The sequence below is a fragment of the Oncorhynchus tshawytscha genome, linkage group LG16, assembly GCF_018296145.1.
Source record: "Oncorhynchus tshawytscha isolate Ot180627B linkage group LG16, Otsh_v2.0, whole genome shotgun sequence".
NCBI classification, from domain to species: domain Eukaryota; kingdom Metazoa; phylum Chordata; class Actinopteri; order Salmoniformes; family Salmonidae; genus Oncorhynchus; species Oncorhynchus tshawytscha.
The window spans coordinates 8,423,007-8,446,057 of record NC_056444.1 but is presented as its reverse complement, the minus strand read 5'-3'; the positions used below and the strand labels follow the sequence as shown (position 1 = coordinate 8,446,057).

The 23,051-nt window shown below is 43.2% G+C and overlaps 1 protein-coding gene across 3 annotated transcripts in view; it reads left to right on the top strand.

The window, feature by feature from the left end:
• The window catches only part of LOC112215283 (TGF-beta receptor type-1), an 88,660-nt gene that overhangs the window by 26,265 nt on the left and 39,344 nt on the right, over positions 1 to 23,051 (top strand). For all 3 annotated transcript variants that reach the window (XR_006079023.1, XM_042298730.1, XM_042298729.1), the window contains exon 2: positions 17,529 to 17,777. Coding sequence is in view for 2 of the 3 variants with exons in the window: in XM_042298730.1 (XP_042154664.1) it covers positions 17,529 to 17,777 (249 nt within the window). In the remaining variant the exon portion in view is untranslated. The remainder of the gene's footprint in view (positions 1 to 17,528; positions 17,778 to 23,051) is intronic.

The window sequence follows — 23,051 nt, the reverse complement described above, 5'->3', positions numbered from 1 at the left end:
CTTATCCCAGTCTGCTGTTCCCACATGCTTCAAGAGGGCCACCATTGTTCCTGTTCCCAAGAAAGCTAATTGAGCTAAATGACTACCGCCCCGTAGCACTCACTTCCGTCATAATGAAGTGCTTTGAGAGACTAGTCAAGAACCATATCACCTCCACCCTACCTGACACCCTAGACCCACTCCAATTTGCTTACCGCCCCAATAGGTCCACAGACAACGCAATCCCAACCAACACTGCACACTGCCCTAAACCATCTGGACAAGAGGAATTCCTATGTGAGAGTGATGTTCATCGACTACAGCTCAGCATTTAACGCCATAGTACCCTCTAAACCCGTCATTAAGCTCGAGACCCTGGGTCTCGACCCGGCCTGTGCAACTGGGTACTGGACTTCCTGACGGGCCGCCCCCAGGTGGTGAGGGTAGGTAACAACATCTCCACCCCGCTGATCCTTAACACTGGGGCCCCACAAGGGTGCGTTCTGAGCCCTCTCCTGTACTCCCTGTTCACCCATGACTGCGTGGCCACGCACGCCTCCAACTCAATCATCAAGTTTGCGGACGACACAACAGTGGTAGGCTTGATTACCAACAACGACGAGACAGCCTACAGGGAGGAGGTGAGGGCCCTCGGAGTGTGGTGTCAGGAAAATAACCTCACACTCAATGTCAACAAAACAAAGGAGATTATCGTGGACTTCAGGAAACAGCAGAGGGAGGACCCCCCCCCTATCCACATCGACGGGACAGTAGTGGAGAGGGTAGTAAGTTTTATGTTCCTCGGCGTACACATCACGGACAAACTGAATTTGTCCACCCACACAGACAGAGTGGTGAAGAAGGCGCAGCGGCGCCTCTTCAACCTCAGGAGGCTGAAGAAATTTGGCTCGTCACCAAAAGCACTCCCGAACTTTTACAGATGCACAATTGAGAGCATCCGTTCGGGCTGTATCACCGCCTGGTACGGCAACTGCTCCGCCCACAACCGTAAGGCTCTCCAGAGGGTAGTGAGGTCTGCACAAAGCGTCACGGGGGCAAACTACCTGCCCTCCAGGACACCTACACCACCCGATGTCACAGGAAGGCCATAAAGATCATCAAGGACAACAACCACCCGAGCCACTGCCTGTTCACCCCGCTGTCATCCAGAAGGCGAGGTCAGTACAGGTGGATCAAAGCAGGGACCGAGAGACTGCAAAACAGCTTCTATCTCAAGGCCATCAGACTGTTAAACAGCCACCACTAACATTGAGTGGCTGCTGCCAACATACTGACTCAACTCCAGCCACTTTAATATTGGGAAAATTGTATGTATCACTAGCCACTAAAAAATGCCACTTAATATAATGTTTACATACTCTACATTACTCATCTCATATGTATATACTGTACTCTATACCATATACTGCATCATGCCATCTTTATGTAATACATGTATCACTAACAGACATCGGTCAATTAGTTAAAAAATCTGAAATAGAACAGACATTTTGGTTAATTGCTCAGCACTAAGAACCATGCACAATGCATATCCACTGATAATGACCAACTTCTGGTAGCAGGAATTCTAGAACATGAACACCGGTCTCGTGAACACCGGTCTCGTGAACACCGGTCTCGTGAACACCGGTCTCGTGAACACCGGTCTCGTGAACACCGGTCTCGTGAACACCGGTCTCGTGAACACCGGTCTCGTGAACACCGGTCTCGTGAACACCGGTCTCGTGAACACCGGTCTCGTGAACAATCTCTCAAGCACAAGTCCACGTGCTAGTGAGTAGCCAGCTAAACTTTGGATTTAAAGTCTAGCCAATGTTGGCAGTTGATGTTACTCTTCAATAACACCAACCCCAAATCAAATCAGGGCGGCGGAAAATTAGGTTTATTCAAAGCAGACAAGTCATGCTTGGAAGTAGATGGTATATGTTCATGCTCCCCTGTCCTCAGTCATTCTCTCCAGTGAACAAAGGAACAGGAGGTAGTTTATAACCAAGCCCTAGCCTGTGGTTGACCAATTATAATTCCTTGCAATAAAACTGGGCCAATGGCCAAATAACAAGTATCCTATTTCAGGCTCACTCTATAGACAAATTCCTCAAATGGCTCTGACCCATTGCTAATTTAATACCCTATTGCATAAAAATCTCTCTTTCCATTGATCGTTAGTACTCTATTGACTATTAGTCCTCTTGACCTTTAGTGCTGTATTGACTATTAGTCATCTTGACCTTTAGTGCTGTATTGACTATTAGTCCTCTTGACCTTTCGTGCTGTATTGACCTCTCGTCCTCTTGTCTCTGTGTTGTGTATTTATCTTCAAATTATTATTCTACCAACTTGGATCTATTTGCTTGCTAACAAGGTAGAACAGTTGAACTGTTATGAATACACCCTCTTGCCCGTCTCCAACTGTTTGAACAACACGGCCTGTTCATTTTGTTTAGATGTTGAAATCCGAAATGGCCTACCTGGAAAAAGATGATGCTTATTTCTCAGAATGAGAACGAGTTGCCAATTCCTTATGTATAAATGTATATTTTTATGCTTTATTGCACATTCTATAAAACACAGGCTAAACAGTCTGGGGGCTAAAATGCTGCTAGCAGTACCACAATGCCGTGCGCAACAAACAACATTAATAATCCACTGTGATGTTCGTTGATACTCCCGTCTTAGTAGGCTCTGTTCTCAATGTGGGGAGTTAAGAAAGGGTACGTTCTCCTCTATTACAGCAAAATAATGTGTCCATATGACCGATTTTTAATGTCGGACCAAACATCAAAATATAAATAGCGAGTTGAAACTGCTTGTTGTCAGAGAGGAAGAAGTGATCTTTCGGTCTCGTTGTTGTGAGTGGCAGGGGGAGGAGGGGCTTGGTGTCTGTGCGAATGGTAGGCGTGGGCGGTATACAGTCCATGGTATACAGTCCAATCAAAAGGTATCCAGACCCCTTTACTTTTTCCATACTTTGTTGCAGTACAGCCTTGTTTTAAAATTGAGGGGGACAATTATTATTATTGTTTATTTTTTTACATCTACACCCAATACTCCATAATGACAAAGCAGAAACAAATGTATTAAAAATAAACTGATATCACATTTCCATATAGGCCGTCATTGTAAATAAGAATTTGTTCTTAACCTTTTGCGACGAGCAATCACGGATCCGGGAGCGTAATCATAGCCTCAAATGCATTAGCATAACGCAGCGGACATAAATACCCCTAGAAACTTTTCCTATTCATGAAAATCACAAATGAAATGAAATAAATATATTCAAACACAAGCTTAGCCTTTTGTTAACAACACTGTCATCTCAGATTTTCAAAATATGCGTTACAGCCAACGCTAGACAAGCATTTGTACGTTTATCATGGCATAATGCTATGCTAGGCTCTGCTGGCAGCAGGCAACATTTTCACGAGAATAAGAAAAGCAACCAAATTAAATCATTTACCTTAGAAGAACTTCAGATGCTTTCACTCAGGAGACTCCCAGTTAGATAGCAAATGTTCCTTTTTTCCAAAAATAATATTTTTGTAGGCGAAATAGCTTCCGTTTCTTCATCATGCTTGGCTGAGAAATCGACCGGAAAATGCAACAACTATAACGCTGAACTTTTTTCAAAATTTGCTCCATAATAACGACAGAAACACGGCAAACGTTGTTTAGGATCCATCCTCAAGGTGTTTTTAACATATATATCCGTCGAGGCAATTGGTTTCTCATAAGAAGCGATTGGAAAAATGGCTACCTCAGTATTTTACGCAAGATTTTCTGCGGGAGATACCATGTGACCACTAATTATATATGGTCCCTTACGGCTATTCTTCAATGGAAATGCGTAAAAAGACGTCACGATGCTGTAGACTCCTTGGGGAATACGTGGAAAACGTAAGCTCATTCGTAGCTCATTCGCAGCCATATAAGGAGTCATTGGCATGAGGCGGTTTAAAAAAATGTGGCGCTTCCTGGTTGGATTTTTATCTGGGTTTCGCCTGTAACATCAGTTCTGTGGCACTCACAGACAATATCTTTGCAGTTTTGGAAATGTCAGTGTTTTCTTTCCAAAGCTGTCAATTTATATGCATAGTCGAGCATCTTTTCATGACAAAATATCTTGTTTAAAACGGGAACGTTTTTTATCCAAAAATGAAAATACTGCCCCCTAGTTAGAAGATAACTGACTTGCCTAGATAAACAAAGGTTACACATACAAGTATTCAGACCCTTTACTCAGTACTTGAAGCATCTTTGGCAGCGATTACAGCCTCGAGTCTCCCCCCCCAAGAAAATATAAATAACACGTGGCTGGTCACTGCACCATACACAGCTACGGGTGGGGAAAAAAGAGGGAGCGTGATAGAGAAAGGAGAGGCCACTTCCCGGCATACAGCCAAGAGGCTGCCATGACTGAGGGCAAGGAGATGAGGGGGAAAGAGCAAGGAGACGAGGATGTATGTATGAGACAACGATATCAGTAGAAGGGATTGCTGCCTGCCAGGCGGCAGGTCGAGCAGGGCTCAGTCGGGCATGAATGAGTCCCTGCCTGGCAGGCCCAAGCTTTGCTCTACTCTGAGTGCAGCTAAGGCCCTAGAGTGGTGCTGTAGTGGAAGAATGAGAGGGGATACTCGCGACTTGGCAAGCGTGGGAGTCTGGCGTGTTGAATCAATTTGGCATTGTCTGGATGGATGGCTATATATTTGCTTCTCACAAGAGAGAGTCACGTCTTTGCCGGTGGCAGTCTCCATGGTTGAAACATTTCTCACAGAAGTCACCGGGGTCACTGACGCCAGGAGAGGTGTGACGACTAATGAAAAATCACACAGTAACATTACATTTAGTCAATTAAAAGTTAATTGTCATATTTGGGATTGTTTCAAGAGTTCATAAAGAGCTATGAATGTTGATGTGTTTCATTGTACTGTACGTGCTATGGATGTGTTTCATTGTACTGTACGTGCTATGAATGTTGATGTGTTTCATTGTACTGTACGTGCGATGGATGTTTGTTTCATTGTACTGTGTGTATGAATGAATGAAAAAATGTATTTTCGTGTCAAATCGCCAACCCATCCCTTATGGGAATAATTGACACAAGGTGAATTATTGTAACGTTTGTTTGTGTGTTTTTGTCTGGTTAATCATGAGTCTCCATCTTTTACAAGAACAGACTGCACATAATAAGCTTGTTCAGTTTCTGCCATCATAATGATATCATCAGTATATAAAAGGATACTTAGCATTTCATCATACCTTACTCATCTGTTATTTTATCAGGTGAGTTGACTGAGAACACATTCTCAGTTGCAGCAACAACCTGGGGAATAGTTACAGGGGGATGAATGAGACAGTTGTGGTTATTAGGTGACCATGATGGTTTGAGGGCCAGATTGGGAATTTAGCCAGGACACTGGGGTTAACATGCCTACTCTTACGATAAGTGCCATGGGATCTTTAATGATCGCAGAGAGTCAGGACACCGGTGTAACATCCCATCTGAAAGACCCCACACAGGGCATTGTCCCTAATCACTGCCCTCTGGGATTGGGATATTTTTTTAGACCAGAGGAAATAGTGCCTCCTACTGGCCCTCCAACACCACTTCCAGCAGCATTTGGTCTCCCATCCAGGGACTCACCAGGACCAACCCTGCTTAGCTTCAGAAGCAAGCTTGCAGTGGTATGCAGGGTGGTATGCTGCTGGCATGCATTATCGAACTGTTTAATTTATTTAGCTATGGATGGTGTTTCATTGCACTGTAAGTGCTATGGATGTTGTGTTACAGAGACTGTTATTCTTTTCGTCAGACATGCCTTGCTTTATTATTCAGTGAAATGTCCAATGGTAAAATGTTATTCACAATATACATATCCTATATTATAGGTCTCAAACTGTGCATCTTTGATTTAACTTAATCATTTAATGCTAAGACATCGATTGCAAGATATTAGCTCGTTGTCCCTTAGCCTCTTAATGACGGTAAACTTAGACGCGTACATCTTATCGTATTGTGAGTAGTGACGCATGCCTTGCTCCCTAGGCTGTACCCACAGGATACAATTATGGACCTATAGTATTCACATAGTAATGGAGTTGGATGGATGGAAGGTAGTTTATTATTGTTATTATTCAACATTTTTCACACATCTACATAATGGAGACCTCTCATCGTCAGTCGATGGGGATTTCCACCAACCTACATAATGGTTGGATATAAATGGTCATTTATCCAGTCCATTTATCCAGTTGATGGGGATTTTCTATTACGCTACAGTGCTGCCCAGACCTCGGGGACTGGGCTATATGTGGGCCATTACTACCTTACCCAGACCTAGAGGACAAGGCTCTCTGTGGGCCCTGACCTTAGTACCCGATCCTGACCAAGGGACTAGGCTATATCTGGTCCATGCCCTTACTACTTTTCCCAGGGCTAGGGGACTAGGCTATATGTGGGTCCTTACCCAGGGCTAGTGAACGAGGCTATATGTGGGTCCTTACTACCTGACCCAGGGCTAGGGGACTGGGCTATGTGTGGGTCCTTACTACCTTACCCAGGGCTAGGGGACTAGGCTATATGTGGGTCCTTACCCAGGGCTAGGGGACTAGGCTATATGTGGGTCCTTATTACCTTACCCCTAACACCTACCCCTCTGTTGTTGTTTTTTTAGTTAGGCTGGGACTGCCTCATTGCCACAGTTCCGCTGAGTGGTTTATTTTTTTCTCTTTCGACACGATTGAGATTAACAGTAGGGGGAGCTATTTTTAGGAAATTAATTAGGAAATAATTCCAATTATACCTTGAGTTGATATTTTGTCATGAGAGCTGTTTTTACTGGGCAGCTTTTGTTGACTTGTATCTCAGCTAGCCAGCAGGCGGTTGGAGGAAGTGATAGAGAGCAGGGTTTTATTTATTTATATATTTATTTAAATGTTTCTCCCTACTGAATTTAGTTGAATTCATTGACTGTAATTCACTCTTTATGAGAACTTCTGCTAAACAACTTCAATGTAAATGTAGTAATCTACTTGGGTGTAGTCTGCACATGTAGCTTGTTTTATCCAGCCAAGCTCTTTATACACTTGATTCAGCTGATCAAAGTCCATGTGGTCAGGTGATGAGCTGACACATATCCAACATCCTCTTTAGGGACAGAAACAGACTGGTGTGACTGACCAGCCAGCCACTACCCCTAAAGTCACTCTTATAAGACTGGTCTGAGATCAGATGAGACACGGTGTGTTGTTTTCGTGTAGCCGTAGTCGCTGTGTCTGTGATTCATTTTCCAAGCGGGCAGTGAGTTACCCCCCCCCCAGATCCAGAATAGGAACAGGCTGTGACTGAGACAACTTGTCCCAACCCTGTCTGTCTCTGTCTGTCACACCCATCCTGCTGTTCTGGCAGACACTGAAACATGACAGACTAGTCTCCTCTCAACACTGTTAGCCTAAATGATTTAATCTCTTTCCTCAGTTTATCTTCAATGATCACTGATGGGTGACAGGTTTGGAACCTAGATTTCCATCATAGTGCCTTGACATGCCATGTTGGTTCAGAGCAGTGCTGTTTAACTTAATTACAATATTTCTCATGTTTTATGATAGGAGGGGAAGCAAGGAAGTTCAGGTCTATTGGGCTCTAGAGCCAAGGTGTCTTTCCCATGACCATAAATATACACTGGAGTTGCTTACCAAGACAACAGTGAATGTTCCGGAGTGGCCTAGTTACAATTTTGACTTAAATATTCTTGAAAATGGTTGTCTAGAAATGATCAACAACCCACTTGAGAGAAATTGAAGAATTTGTATGATAATGTGCAAATATTGTACAATCCAGGTTTGCCAAGCTCTTCCATGCTGATCTGTTCTACGTGTGCAAGCTTGTCAAAATACATTTACACATGTTATTTAGTCATTTCATCCAAACTGCTCACGAGGGTCTGCGTAGCCAGGGACTAAAATAGAACTTGGTCTCATTGTTATCATGTATTTTATGTGGTACTTTTTTACCCCTTTTTCTCCCCAATTTTGTGATCTCCAATTGGTAGTTAGTCTTGTCCCATCGCTGCAACTCCTGTACGGTCTCGGGAACGGCGACGGTCGAGAGCTATTCGTCCTCTGAAACACGGCACTGCTCGCTTAACCCGGAAGCCAGCCGAACCAATGTGTCGGCGAAACACCGTGTCAGCATGCATGTGCATGGGCCGCCACAGGAGTTGCTAGAGTGCGATGTGACAAGGACATCCCGGGCCGGCTCCCCTAATCTGAACGACGCTGGGCCAATTGTGCGCTGCCTCATGGGTCTCCCGGTCGCTGGATCTTTGTACATAAAAAATCTACAAAGATCCAGAAAAAAATAACCAAATGTTTTATATCCCAGGGCAAATTAGCTAGCAACGTCAAGCTAGATACAGTTGAAGTCGGAAGTTTTACACTTAGGTTGGAGTCATTAAAACTCATTTTTCAACCACTCCACAAATTTCTTGTTAAAAAACCATTGTCTTGCCAAGTCGTTTAGGACATCTACTTTGTGCATGACACAAGTCATTTTTCCAACAATTGTTTACAGACAGATTATTTCACTTGTAATTCACTGTATCACAATTCCAGTGGGTCAAAAGTTTACATACACTAAGTTGGCTATGCCTTTATACAGCTTGGAAAATTCCAGAAAATGATGTCATGGCTTTAAAGCTTCTGATAGGCTAATTGACATAATTTGAGTCAATTGGAAGTGTACCTGTGGATGTATTTCAAGGCCTACCTTCAAATTTAGTGCCTCTTTGCTTGACATCATGGGAAAATCTAAAGAAATCAGCCAAGATCACCTCAGAAAAAATATTGGAGACCTCCACAAGTTTGGTTCATCCTTGGAAGCAATTTCCAAACGCCTGAAGGTACCACGTTCATCTGTACAAACAATAGTACGCAAGTATATACACCATGGGACCACGCAGCCGTCATACCACTCAGGAAGGAGACGTGTCCTGTCTCCTAGAGATGAACGTACTTTGGTGCGAAAAGTGCAAGTCAATCCCAGAACAACAGCAAAGGACATTTTGAAGATGCTGGAGGAAACAGGTACAAAAGTATCTATATGCACAGTAAAACGAGTCCTATAACGAAATGACCTGAAAGGCCGCTCAGCAAGGAAGAAGCCACTGCTCCAAAACCGTCATTAAAAAAGCCAGACTACGGTTTGCAACTGCACATGGGGACAAAGATCGTACTTTTTAGAGAAATGTCCTCTGGTCTGATGATTAAAATAAAAAATTGAACTGTTTGGCCATAATGACCATCGTTATGTTTGGAGGAAAAGGGGGGAGGCTTGCAAGTCGAAAAACACCATCCCAACCGTGAAGCATGGAGGTGGCAGCATCATGTTGTGGGGGTACTTTGCTGCAGGAGAGGGACTGGTGCACTTCACAAAATAGATGGCATCATGAGGAGGGAAAATGATGTGGATATATTGAAGCAACATCTCAAGACATCAGTTAAAGTTAAAGCTTGGTCGCAAATGGGTCTTCCAAATGGACAATGTCCCCAAGCATACTTCCAAAGTTGTGGCAAAATGGCTTAAGGACAACAAAGTCAATGTATTGGAGTTGCCAGCACAATGCCCTGACCTCATTCCTATAGAACATTTGTGGGCAGAACTGAAAAAGTGGGTGTGAGTTACACCAGCTTTGTCAGGAGGAATGGGACAAAATTCACCCAAGTTGTTGTGGAAGGCTACCCGGAATGTTTGAGCCAAGTTAAACAATTTAAAGGCAATGCTACCAAATACTAATTGAGTGTATGTAAGTGTCTGACCCACTGGGAATGTGATGAAAGAAATAAAAGCTGAAATAAATTAATTCTCTCTTTTTTAGAATATTATTCTGACATTTCACATTCTTAAAATAAAGTCCCTCTTTGCCATGCAAATAAACTGAATCACCAAAAAACATTTCCACTGCTTTTCAGCCCTGCCACAAAAGCACCAGCTGACATGTCAGTGTATCTCTCGTTTAACACAGGTGTGAGTGTTGACGAGGACAAGGCTCTGTCATGCTGATTGCGTTTGAGTAACAGACTGGAAGCTTCAAAAGGAGGGGGGTGCTTGGAATCATTGTCCTTCCTCTATCAAACATGGTTACCTGCAAGGAAACATGTGCCGTCGTCATTGCTTTGCACGAAAAGGGCTTCACAGGCAAGGATTTGCTGCTAGTAAGATTGCACCTAAATCAACCATTTATCGGATCATCAAGAACTTCAAGGAGAGCGGTTCAGTTATTGTGAAGAAGGCTTCAGGGCGCCCAAGAAAGTCCAGCAAGCGCCAGGACCGTCTCCTAAAGTTGATTCAGCTGCGGGATCGGGGCACCAGCAGTACAGAGCTTGCTCAGGAATGGCAGCGGGCAGGTGTGAGTGCATCTGCACGCACAGTGAGCTGAAGACTTTTGGAGGATGGCCTGGTGTCAGGAAGGGCAGCAAAGAAGCCTCTTCTCTCCAGGGAAAACATCAGGGACAGACTGATATTCTGCAAAAGAGCAACTTCTCCCAACCATCCAGGAACAATGCCTTTTTCAGCATGATGGAGCACCTTGCAATAAGGCAAAAGTGATAACTAAGTGGCTCAGGGAACAAAGCATCGATATTTTGGGTCCATGGCCAGGAAACTCCCCAGACCTTAATCCCATTGAGAACTTGTGGTCAATCCTCAAGAGGTTGGTGGACAAACAAAAACTCACAAATTCTGACAAACTCCAAGCATTGATTATGCAAGAATGGGCTGCAATCAGTCAGGATGTGGCCCAGAAGGTAATTGACAGCATGCCCAGGCGGATTGCAGAGGTTTTGAAAAATAAGGGTCAACACTGCAAATATTGACTCTTTGCATCAACTTCATGTACTTGTCAAAAGCCTTTGACACTTATGAAATGCTTGTATTCCATAGTAACATCTGACAAAAATCTAAAGACACTGAAGCAGTAAACTTTGTGGAAATTAATATTCGTCATTCTCAAAACTTTTGTCCACGACTGTATTGTAACAGGCCCACTATGGTTACTAAAGTTTGATTTGGAGATATATTATATATTTGGTTGTTTTTGCTGCACAACATTTAGAAGTTGTCTCTTTTCAGGTTTAGTGGAAGTGACTGCTAAATGCTAACTCCCATTTGTATAAGCTGGTAGCATATAGCTAGCATAGAGAAATCAGTGGGGGGTGGTGAAGTTGTTTTTAACTAATGCAGTTGATTGGTGACGATGACATTAAAATTGTTTTGTATTTATTAGGGATCCCCATTAGCTGTTGCCAAGGCAGCAGCTACTCTTCCTGGGGTCCAAACACATTAAGGCACTTGCATTCATTGTTTTATATGTTGTGTTTTTAATGAACTGCCTTAATTTTGCTGTACCCCAGGAAGAGTAGCTGCTGCCTGGGCAACAGCTAATGGGGTTCCATAGTAAATACAAAAACAAAATATAGAACAGTACATCATAACATTATTACACCCCTACATATCTAGAATACAAAATGTATAATACATATATAATTATACTCATTTTTTACCTCAACATAGTGTGAAACAATAGCTTACATATAGGCTCATTTTCCTGGGGGACAATGAGGAGACTCGGGATCTTTCCCTGACACATTTCCATCGCATTTCAATTGTTTTGGTTGAGTTCCCTCGACCGCTGTACCACATCTGCACTGAGAGTGAAACACATTAGGAACACCTGCTCTTTCCATGACACAGACTGACCATGTGAATTCAGGTCAAGGCCATGCTCCCTTATTGGTGTCACCTGTTAAATCCACTTCAATCAAGTTCAACTTTTTTAGTGTCGCATGCACAAATACAGTGAAATTCCTTTCTTGCAATCAATGTAGATGATTGGGGTGGAGACTGGTTAAATAACTGTGTATATATCCCTCCCCCCTTTCACTAACAACCATAACATTAGACTAGGAACTTGACTGGACTCTATGTAAATTGGAAACTGTATTTCTTGAGGCTGCATTTGTTGTAGCTGGGGATTTTAACAAAGCATATTTGAGAACAAGGCTACATAAATTCTATCAGCATATTGATTGCACTATGCAACCAGTGCTACTCTAACTTATGCGATGCATACAAAACCCTCCCCCCCTTGGCAAATCCGACCACTGCTCCATCTTGCTCCCACTGCCTTATAGGCAGAAACTCAAACAGGATGTAGCAGTGACGATTATAACCATTCAACGTTGGTCTGACCAATCGGAAACCACTCTTCAAGATTGTTTTGATCAGGCGGACTGGAATATGTTCCGGTCAGCCTCAGAGAACATCATCGACCTATACGCTGACTCGGTGAGTGAGTTTATAAAGAAGTGCATTGGAGATACACATTGTACTCACTGTGACTAAAACCTAGCAGAAACCCTGGATGGATGGTGGCATTCGCGCAAAACTGAAAGCGCAAACCACCGCATTTAACTATGTAAAGGGGTCTAGAAACTTGGGTGAATATAAACAGTGTAGTTATTCCCTCCGCAAGGCAGTCAAACAAGCGAAATGCTGGTACAGGCACAAGTTGGAGTCGCAATTTGACGGCTCAGACACAAGACATGTGGCGGGGTCTACAGGAAATCACGGACTACGTCACGCTTCCAGACAAACTAAACATCTTCTTTGCCTGCTTTGAGGATAATACAGTGCCACTGTCGTGGCTCGCTAACAAGGACTGCACCCCCCCCCTTCTCAGTGGCTGACGTGAATAAAGCATTTAAACGTGTTAACCCTCGTAAGGCTGCTGGCCCAGACGGCATCCCTGGCCGCGTTCTCAGAGCATGCGAAGTCCAGCTGGCTGGTGTGTTTGCAGACATATTCAATCGCTCCCTATTCCAGTCTGCTGTCCCCACATGCTTCAAGATGGCTACCATTGTTCCTGTACTCAAGAAGGCAGAGAACTGAACTAAATAACTACCGCCCCATAGCACTCACTTCTGTCATCTTTAAGTGCTTTGAGAGGCTAGCGATGGATCATGTCACCTCCACCTTACCGGCCACCCTAGACCCAATTCAGTTTGCACACCACCCCAACAGGTCCAAAGATAACAAAATCGGCATCACACTGCCCTATCCGATCTGGACAAAAATAATATCCATGTAAGAATTCTGTTTGACTACAGCTCACCATTCAACAACATAGTACCCTCCAAGTTCATCATCAAGCTGGAGGCCCTGGGTCTCAACCCCGCCCTGTGCATTTGGGTCCTGGACTTTGTGACGGGCCGCCCCCAGGTGGTGATGGTAGGAAACATCTCTACTTCGCTGACCCTCAACGCTGGGGCCCCACAAGGGTGCATGCTCACCCCTCTCAGGTACTCCCTGTTCACCCACAACTGCGTGGCCATGCATGACTCCAACTCAATCATCAAGTTTGCAGATGACACAACAGTAGTGGGGTTGATTACCAACAACGACGAGACGGCCTACAGGGAGGAGGTGAGGACACTCGGAGTGTGGTGTGAGGAAAACAACCTCTCACTCAACGTCAACAAAACAAAAGAGATGATCGTGAACTTCAGGAAACAGCAGAGGGAGCACCCCCGTATCCACATCGAAGGGACAGTAGTGGAGAGGGTAGTAAGTGTTAAGTTCCTCGGCGTTCACATCACAGACAAACTGAAATGGTCCACCATCACAGACAGTGTGGCGAAGAAGGCGCAACAACGCCTCTTCAACCCAAGGAGGCTGAAGAAATTTGGCTTGTCACCCAAAACCCTGACAAACCTTAACAGATGCACAATCGAGAGCATCATGTCGGGCTGTATCACAAACTACCTGCCCTCCATGACACCTAGAGCACCCAATGTCACAGGAAGGTCAAACAGATCATCAAGCACAACAACCACCTGAGCCACTGCCTGTTCACACCGCTACCATCCAGAAGGTTAGGTCAGTACAGGTGCATCAAAGCTGGGACCGAGCGATTGAAAAACAGCTTCTATCTCAAGGCCGTCAGACTGCTAAACAGCAATCACTAACTCAGAGAGGCTGCTGCCTACATTGAGACCCAATCACTGGTCACTTTAATACATTGATCACTAGTCACTGTAAACAATGCCGCTTTAATAATGTTTACATATCTTACAGTATTACATGTGATATGAGTAATGTATGTATTTTATACCATCTATTGCACCTTCCCTATGCCGCTCAGCCATCGCTCATCCATATAAATGCATCCATATAAACCAAATAACTTCACAGATCTTCTTTGTAAAGGGTTTAAACACGGTTTCCCATGCTTGTTCAATGAACCATAAACAATTAATGAACATGCACCCGTGGAACGGTCGTTAAGACACTAACAGCTTATAGACGGTAGGCAATTAAGGTCACAGTTATGAACATTTAGGACACTAAAGAGGCCTTCCTACGGACTGAAAAACACCAAAAGAAAGATGCCCAGGGTCCCTGCTCATCTGCGTGAACTTGCCTTAGGCATGCTGCAAGGAGGCATAAGGACTGCAGATGTGGCCAGGGCAATAAATTGCAATGTCCGTATTGTGAGACGGCAGCGCTACAGGGAGACAGGACGGTCAGCTGATCGTCCTCGCAGTGGAAGACCACGTGTAACAACACCTGCACAGGATTGGTACATCCGAACATCACACTTGCGGGACAGGTACAGGATGGCAACAACAACTGCCCGAGTTACACCAGGAACGCACAAGAGTTGAGAGAGGCTGAACTGAGGGCTTTTAGGCCTGTTGTAAGGCAGGTCCTCATCAGACATCACCGGAAATCGAGGTGGAGGGTCCGTCATGGTCTGGGGCGGTGTGTCACAGCATCATCGGACTGAGCTTGTTGTCATTGCAGGCAATCTCAAAGCTGTGCGTTACAGGGAAGACATCCTCCTCCCTCATGTGGTACCCTTCCTGCAGGCTTATCCTGACATGACCCCCCCCAGCATGACAATTCCACCAGCCATACTGCTCGTTCCGTGCAAGATTTCCTGCAAGACCGGAATGTCAGTGTTCTGCCATGGCCAGCGAAGAGCCCGGATCTCAATCCCATTGAGCATAGGGCCATTCCCCCCAGAAATGTCCGGGAACTTGCATGTGCCTTGGTGGAAGAGTGGGGTAACATCTCACAGCAAGAACTGACAAATCTGGTGCAGTCCATGAGGAGATGCACTGCAGTTCTTAATGCAGCTGGTGGCCACACCAGATACTGACTGTTACTTTTGATTTTGACCCCCCCCAGGGACACATTATTCCATTTCTGTTAGTCACATGTCTGTGGAACTTGTTCAGTTTATGTCTCAGTTGTTGAATCTTGTTATGTTCTTTCGAATGTTTACTCATGTTAAGTTTGCTGAAAATAAATGCAGTAGACAGTGAGAGGATGTTTCTTTTTTTGCTGAGTTTACTTATATGTACAAATTATCTTTCACCCTTTTTTAGATTTGTGTGTATTTGGTAGTTGTTGGGGAATTGTTAGATTACTTATTAGATATTACTGTTGGAACTAGAAGCACAGTCATTTCCCTACGCTCGCATTAACATCTGCTAACCATGTGTATGTGACCAATACAATTTTGTTTGATTTTGAACCTTTTAGCAGAGGTAGAGAGATGTTTTTCATCTGCAAAAAGGCTGAGCAAGGAAGCTGGCTTAGAGGCAGTGAGCCCCCGGGTGGTGAGGTGGATCACCTTGGAGACCAGCTAACATTGTTGAAGACTTGTTGTTTATTGTAGCAAACTGGGCTGAGTTTTTTTTGTTTTGCACTGTAGCTATTTATCTGTTGTTTTTAGCTGTAAACTCACTCAGAACACGTATCGTGTACACACACACCCACGCTGTTATGTGATATTGCACTCTGGTATTTTATCATACGCTTTGTTGAGTTTCTTTTGTAGGGTAGAAATCATTCTGGAGTCATTTTTTTTTGTTGGTATTAATTAGAGGTCGACCGATTTTATAATTTTTGATATCCGATACCGATTATTGGAGGACCAAAAAATGCCGATTTGCCGATTTTTAACATGCCTATTTAAAAAAAAATTATGACAATTACAACAATACTGAATGAACAATGATCACTTTTTTATTTTAACTTAATATAAAACTTAACTCAATTAATTTGGTCTCAAATAAATAATGAAACATGTTCAATTTGGTTTAAATTTGGCAAAAACCCAGTGCTGGAGAAGAAAGTAAAAGTGCAATATGTGCCATGTAAAAAAAGCTAACGTTTCAGTTCCTTGCTCAGAACATGAGAACATATGAAAGCTGGTGGTTCCTTTTAACATGGGTCTTCAATGTTCCCAGGTAGGACGTTTTAGGTTGTAGTTATTATAGGACTATTTCTACCATGTGTTTTTCATAGACCTTTGACTATTGGATGTTCTTATAGGCACTATAGTACTGCCAGCCTAATCTCTGGAGTTGATAGGCTTGAAGTCATAAACAGAGCTGTGCTTCAAGTATTGCTAGGAGCTGCTGGCAAACGCAGGAAAGTGCTGTTTGAATGAATGCTTATGAGCCTGCTGCTGCCTACCACCACTCAGTCAGATTGTTATATCAAATCATAGACTTGATTATAATATAATAAACACACAGAAATACTATAAATCTGCAAACTATCATTTCGAAAACAAAACGTTTATTCTTTCAGTGAAATATGGAACAGTTCCGTATTTTATCGAACGGGCGGCATCCCGAAGTCTAAATATTGCTGTTACATTGCACAACCTTCAATGTTATGTCATAATTATATAAAATTCTGGGAAATTAATTAGTCTTTGTTAGGAAGAAATGGTCTTCACACAGTTTGCAATGAGCCAGGCTGCCCAAACTGCTGCATATACCCTGACTCTGCTTACACTGAACGCAAGAGAAGTGACACAATTTCCCTAGTTAATATTGACTGCTAACATGAAATTCTGTAAACTAAATATGCAGGTTTAAAAAAATATATTTGTGCATTGATTTTTAAGAAAGGCATTTATGTTTATGGTTAGGTACATTAGTACAACGATTGTGGTTTTTGCGAATGTGGTTTTCTCCAATTTTCGCGAATGTGCTTTTGTTAAATCATCACCCGTTTGGTGACATTGAAGTAGGCTGTGATTCGATGATAAATTAACAGGCACCGCATTGATTACATGCAACGCAGGACAAGCTAGTTAACCTAGTAATATCATCAACCATGTGTAGTTAACTAGTGATTACGTGAAGATTGATTGTTTTTTTATAAGATAAGTTTAATGCTAGCTAGCATTTTACCTTGGCTCCTTGCTGCACCCGCGTAGCAGGCGGTCAGCCTGCCCCCCAGTCTCCTTGTGGATTGCAATGTAATCGGCGTCCAAAAATAGCAATTACCGATTTGTTATGAACTTGAAATCGGCCCTAATTAATCGGTCATTACAATGAATCGGTCGACCTCTAGTATTCATCTCTCTCCTTTGTCCTGTCTCTTGTTCCCTCCCCTCCCTCCCCTGTCTCTCTACCTGAAACTCTATGTTCCATCACTCTTCTCCCTCCAGCCCTGCAGTGCTATTGCCAGCGCTGTCTCAACTCTACGTGCACCACGGACGGTCTGTGCTTCGTGACGGTCATGAAGTCTGGCAGCCGGCTCACCACCGAGCGCAGCATGTGCGTGCACGAGAGCGAACTGATCCCCCGCGACCGCCCCTTCATCTGCGCGCCCTCCACCAAGGACGACACAGGCATCTACCCAATGTGCTGCGCCTCCGACTGGTGCAACAAGAACCCCAACCTCAGCGTCTTCCCAGGTCCGTCCCCGTCTCTCACTGTCAGTCAGTCCCTTCCCTCATGGGTGCATCTCAAGAGAGCAGAGAGCTGACCCCTGATAAGTAACTTAGTGCAGTTAGCCAGTCCCTATACCAACGTAGTGCAGTTAGCCAGTCCCTATACCAACGTAGTGCAGTTAGCCAGTCCCTATACCAACGTAGTGCAGTTAGCCAGTCCCTATACCAACGTAGTGCAGTTAGCCAGTCCCAGTACCAACGTAGTGCAGTTAGCCAGTCCCTATACCATCGTAGTGCAGTTAGCCAGTCCCAGTACCAACGTAGTGCAGTTAGCCAGTCCCTATACCATCGTAGTGCAGTTAGCCAGTCCCAGTACCAACGTAGTGCAGTTGGCCAGTCCCAGTACCAACGTAGTGTAGTTAGCCAGTCCCAGTACCAACGTAGTGCAGTTAGCCAGTCCCAGTACCAACGTAGTGCAGTTTGCCAGTCCCAGTACCAGCGTAGTGCAGTTTGCCAGTCCCAGTACCAGCGTAGTGCAGTTAGCCAGTCCCAGTACCAGCGTAGTGCAGTTTGCCAGTCCCTGTACCAGCGTAGTGCAGTTTCCCAGTCCCTGTACCAGCGTAGTGCAGTTTGCCAGTCCCTATTACAAATGCATTATCTTTTGTATTGTGATCCAACTATGTTGTTGCAGTTATCAGGAGTGGACTGCTATCTATGGCAATTCATCAAGGATAGAAACAACAGATTGGATTGATATTCATTGCAGTTTGAGTGAGGTGCTGTGTGGTTACCTAACTGCTCTATTACTGGACTAATTTGTACCTCTGCATCCTTACCCCTGATTGGTGTATCTATAAATATTGAGATCATTTTGTCACGAATGTTCATGTTCAAGGTTGATTCATTTGATTATAGATACACTTTGTATTCAAGCCACGGGTCAATTGTGTTGTTCAGTTGGGAGGCAGATATGTTAACCGTCCTATAAGACTGTTAATATAAGCATCTCACACACACACACACACACACATGTCCCTTATTATGTATGTTATTTTCTTGCCAATCTTGAGTAGCCTTACCTATCAATTATAATAATCATACCACCCTCCTGTCTAGCCATTCCGAACTACCAGCACGACGACAACGCCATCAAAAATCTTTACAACTGCCCTCTGCACAGAAATCATACTATTAGAATTATGACAGAAATAACCGTCTGGGAATTAGGGATATGCACGGTTATTTGTATAGCTGAACTGACATTGGTATTTGAATACTTGTGATTATTTATTTTAGTTTATTTTGACACTGAAAAGTATTTTTTCAAGGTATTTTATATTCAAGATATTTTAACTTTATTTAAGCAGGGAGTCACCATTGAGACCAGGGTCTCTCTCACAAGGGAGCCCTACGTAAACAATTGAATATTATATACCATATTAAAACCCAGGCCCTGCATGTCCCCAGGCACCCTCATTTGTTGACTTCTGTGATCGGAAAAGCCTTGGTTTCATTCATGTCAACATCAGAAGCCTCCTCCCTAAGTTTGTTTTACTCACTGCCTTAGCACACTCTGCCAACCCTGATGTCCTTGCCGTGTCTGATTCCTGGCTTAGGAAGGTCACCAAAAATTCTGAGATTTCCATACCCAACTATAACATTTTCCGTCAAGATAGAACTGCCAAAGGGGGAGGAGATAGCCTGCAAAGTAATGTCATACTTTCCAGGTCCATGCTCAAAAAGTTCGAACTACTAATTAAAAAAATTGCTCTCTCCAGAAATAAGTCTCTCACAGTTGCTGCCTGCTACCGACCCCCTCAGCTCCCAACTGTGCCCTGGACACCATTTGTGAATTGATCGCCCCCCCATCTAGCTTCAGAGTTTATTCTGTTAGGTGACCTAAACTGGGATATGCTTAACACCCCGGCAGTCCTACAATCTAAGCTAGATGCCCTCAATCTCACACAAATCATCAAGGAACCCACCAGGTACAACCCTAAATCTGTAAACAAGGGCACCCTCATAGATGTTATCTTGACCAACTGGCCCTCCAAATACACCTCCGCTGTCTTCAACCAGGATCTCAGCGATCACTGCCTCATTGCCTGTATCCGCTACGGGTCCGCAGTCAAACGACCACCCCTCATCACTGTCAAATGCTCCCTAAAACACTTCTGCGAGCAGGCCTTTCTAATCGACCTGGCCCGGGTATCCTGGAAGGATATTGACCTCATCCTATCAGTTGAGGATGCCTGGTCATTCTTTAAAAGTAACTTCCTCACCATCTTAGATAAGCATGCTCCGTTCAAAAAATGCAGAACTAAGAACAGATATAGCCCTTGGTTCACTCCAGACCTGACTGCCCTCGTGCAGTTAATACAGGTAATGAGTGGAGAACAGGAGGGCTTCTTAAAGAAAAACTAACAGGTCTGTGAGAGCCAGAATTCTTACTGGTTGGTAGGTGATCAAATACTTATGTCATGCAATAAAATGCAAATTAATTACTTAAAAATCATACAATGTGATTTTCTGGATTTTTGTTTTAGATTCCGTCTCTCACAGTTGAAGTGTACCTATGATAACAATTACAGACCTCTACATGCTTTGTAAGTAGGAAACACTGCCGATTTTGCAGGTTATCAAATACTTGTTCTCCCCACTGTATATGGGATGATAAATAACATTGTGTCTGCTTCAAGTCAGATAGCCGAGTTGCCTTGGCTACTGGTTCTCTCTCTGCCTCCGTCGACTCGCTCCAATCTCATAGTGGCCCTTCTGCAGCAGCCTCTCTCCCTCGCACAGCAGCTCTCAGGTTAAAAATGTACGTTTAAAAAAAAAAAAAAATACACGTCTTTACAGTGAACTCTTTGGTTAACTATTTAACTAACTACACTGAATAAAAAATATAAATGCAACATGTGAAGTGTTGGTCCCATGTTTCATGAGCTGAAATAAAAGATCCCAGTATTTTTCCATACACACACAAAGCTAATTTCTCAACTTTTTGCCTCAAATGTGTGTACATCCCTGTTAGTGCACATTTCTCATTTGGCAAGCTTATCCATCCACCTGACAGCTGTGAAATATCAAGAAGCTGATTAAATGATCATTACTTGTTGTTTTTTGTCAGGGACAGCCCATCTTTGTCGCCCAACAGACTGTTCTTTCGACCAATCGATTGGTAGACATGTTTAAACGTGTATTTTTCCATAAGTAGACACATCCTATGTATTTTAATCAAATCAACTATATTAAATGAGCTTGTCTGATGCTTTAAGCCAACTGTTTGATGAAATAACTATGACACACAAATGGCTAGAGGGAGTCCGGCAGCAATTGATTTTTATTCTGCTGGGCCTGACTTGGACTTGCTGCACTGTGTTAAAAAAAATACAGTGATTAACTGTGACTAGCACCCGTTCTTTCTCTCTCTCCTCCCTGCTGCAGCGTCCACCACTGAACATTAACAACGTGTATTGTGCTGTCCGTGTTGCTGAAACATTACAGACATTTCTGACTGAAGTTCTGTTACGTTAATCCCTCATTTGTTTAGGATAAACATTTCCTAGTCCCTCAACCCTTGCTCTCTTTACGTGACACGTATGTAGGGCTGACGTCATTTAGTCGTTTGGTCGATTTTGCTGTTGGTAGACTTAGATTATTTTAGTTGAGCAGTGGCACATATATTTATTTTAAATTATGGCACACGAGACAGCTGTCTCATGGACTTTGTAGATGAGAAATGATGGTAATTAAGGATACATGTACTACTGGTGATACGGGTGTGCCCCCACGACTAGAATGGACTAGCCCACTGCGGAGGCCGCGGGGGCACACCAGTATCACCAGTAGTACATTTATCCTTAATTACAATCATTTCTCATCTACAAAGTTTATTTGGTTATGGGAATTTGTTATTTATGTTAACCTCTCTGGGATATGTGGCTAGCGTCCCACCTCACCCAACAGCCGGTGAAATCGCAGGGCGCCAAATTCAAAACAACAGAAATCCCATAATTAAAATTCCTCAAACATACACGTATTTTACACCATTTTAAAGATAAACTTCTTGTAAATCCAGCCACAGTGTCCGATTTCAAATATGCTTTACGGCAAAAGCACACAAAACGATTATGTAAAAAGAAACCATAAAGCCATTTACCAGCCAAGGAGAGCCTTAACAAAAGTCAGAAATGGTGATTAAATTAATCACTAACCTTTGATCTTCATCAGATGGCACTCACATGACATGTTACACAATAAATGTGTATTTTGTTCGATAAAGTTAATCTTTATGTCCAAAAACCTCATTTTAAATTGGTGTGTTATGTTCAGAAATGCATTGTCTCAAACAAACTTCCAGTTAAAGTGCAAAGAGCCACATCAAATTACAGAAATACTCATAATAAACATTGATAAAAGATACAAGTGTTATGCATGGAAATATAGATAAACTTCTTCTTAACCTCTAGCGTCGAGCAATCCCGTATCCGAGAGCGTAATCATAGCCTCAAGCTCATTACCATAACGCAACTTTTCCTATTCATGAAAATCGCAAATGAAATGAAATAAATATATTCAAACACAAGCTTAGCCTTTTGTTAACAACACTGTCATCTCAGATTTTCAAAATATGCTTTTCAACCAAAGCTACACAAGCATTTGTGTAAGAGTATTGATGGCCTAGCATAGCATTAAGCCTAGCATTCAGCAGGCAACATTTTCACAAAAACAAGAAAAGCATTCAAATAAAATAATTTACCTTTGAAGAACTTCGGTTGTTTTCAATGACGAGACTCTCAGTTAGATAGCAAATGTTCATTTTTTCCAAAAATATTATTTGTGTAGGGGAAATAGCTCCGTTTTGTTCATCACGTTTGGCTAAGAAAAAAAAAACAAAGTGCAGTCACTACAACGCCAACCTTTTTTCCAAATTAACTCCATAATATCGACAGAAACATGGCAAACGCTGTTTAGAATCAATCCTCAAGGTGTTTTTCACATATCTATTCAATGATAAATCATTCGTGGCAGTTGGTTTCTCATCAGAAGCAAATGTAAAAATACTGCAGCTGGAGATTACACAATAATTGCGACGGAGGACACCAAACTGACCTCATGGCTCTCTGCCAGACACCCGGTTGAAACAGCTCTCATTCTCTCCCCCTTCACAGTAGAAGCCTCAAACAAAGTTTTAAAGACTGTTGACATCTAGTGGAAGCCTTAGGAAGTGCAATATGACCCGACAGACACTGTATATTCGATAGCCAATGAGTTGAAAAACTACAAACCTCAGAT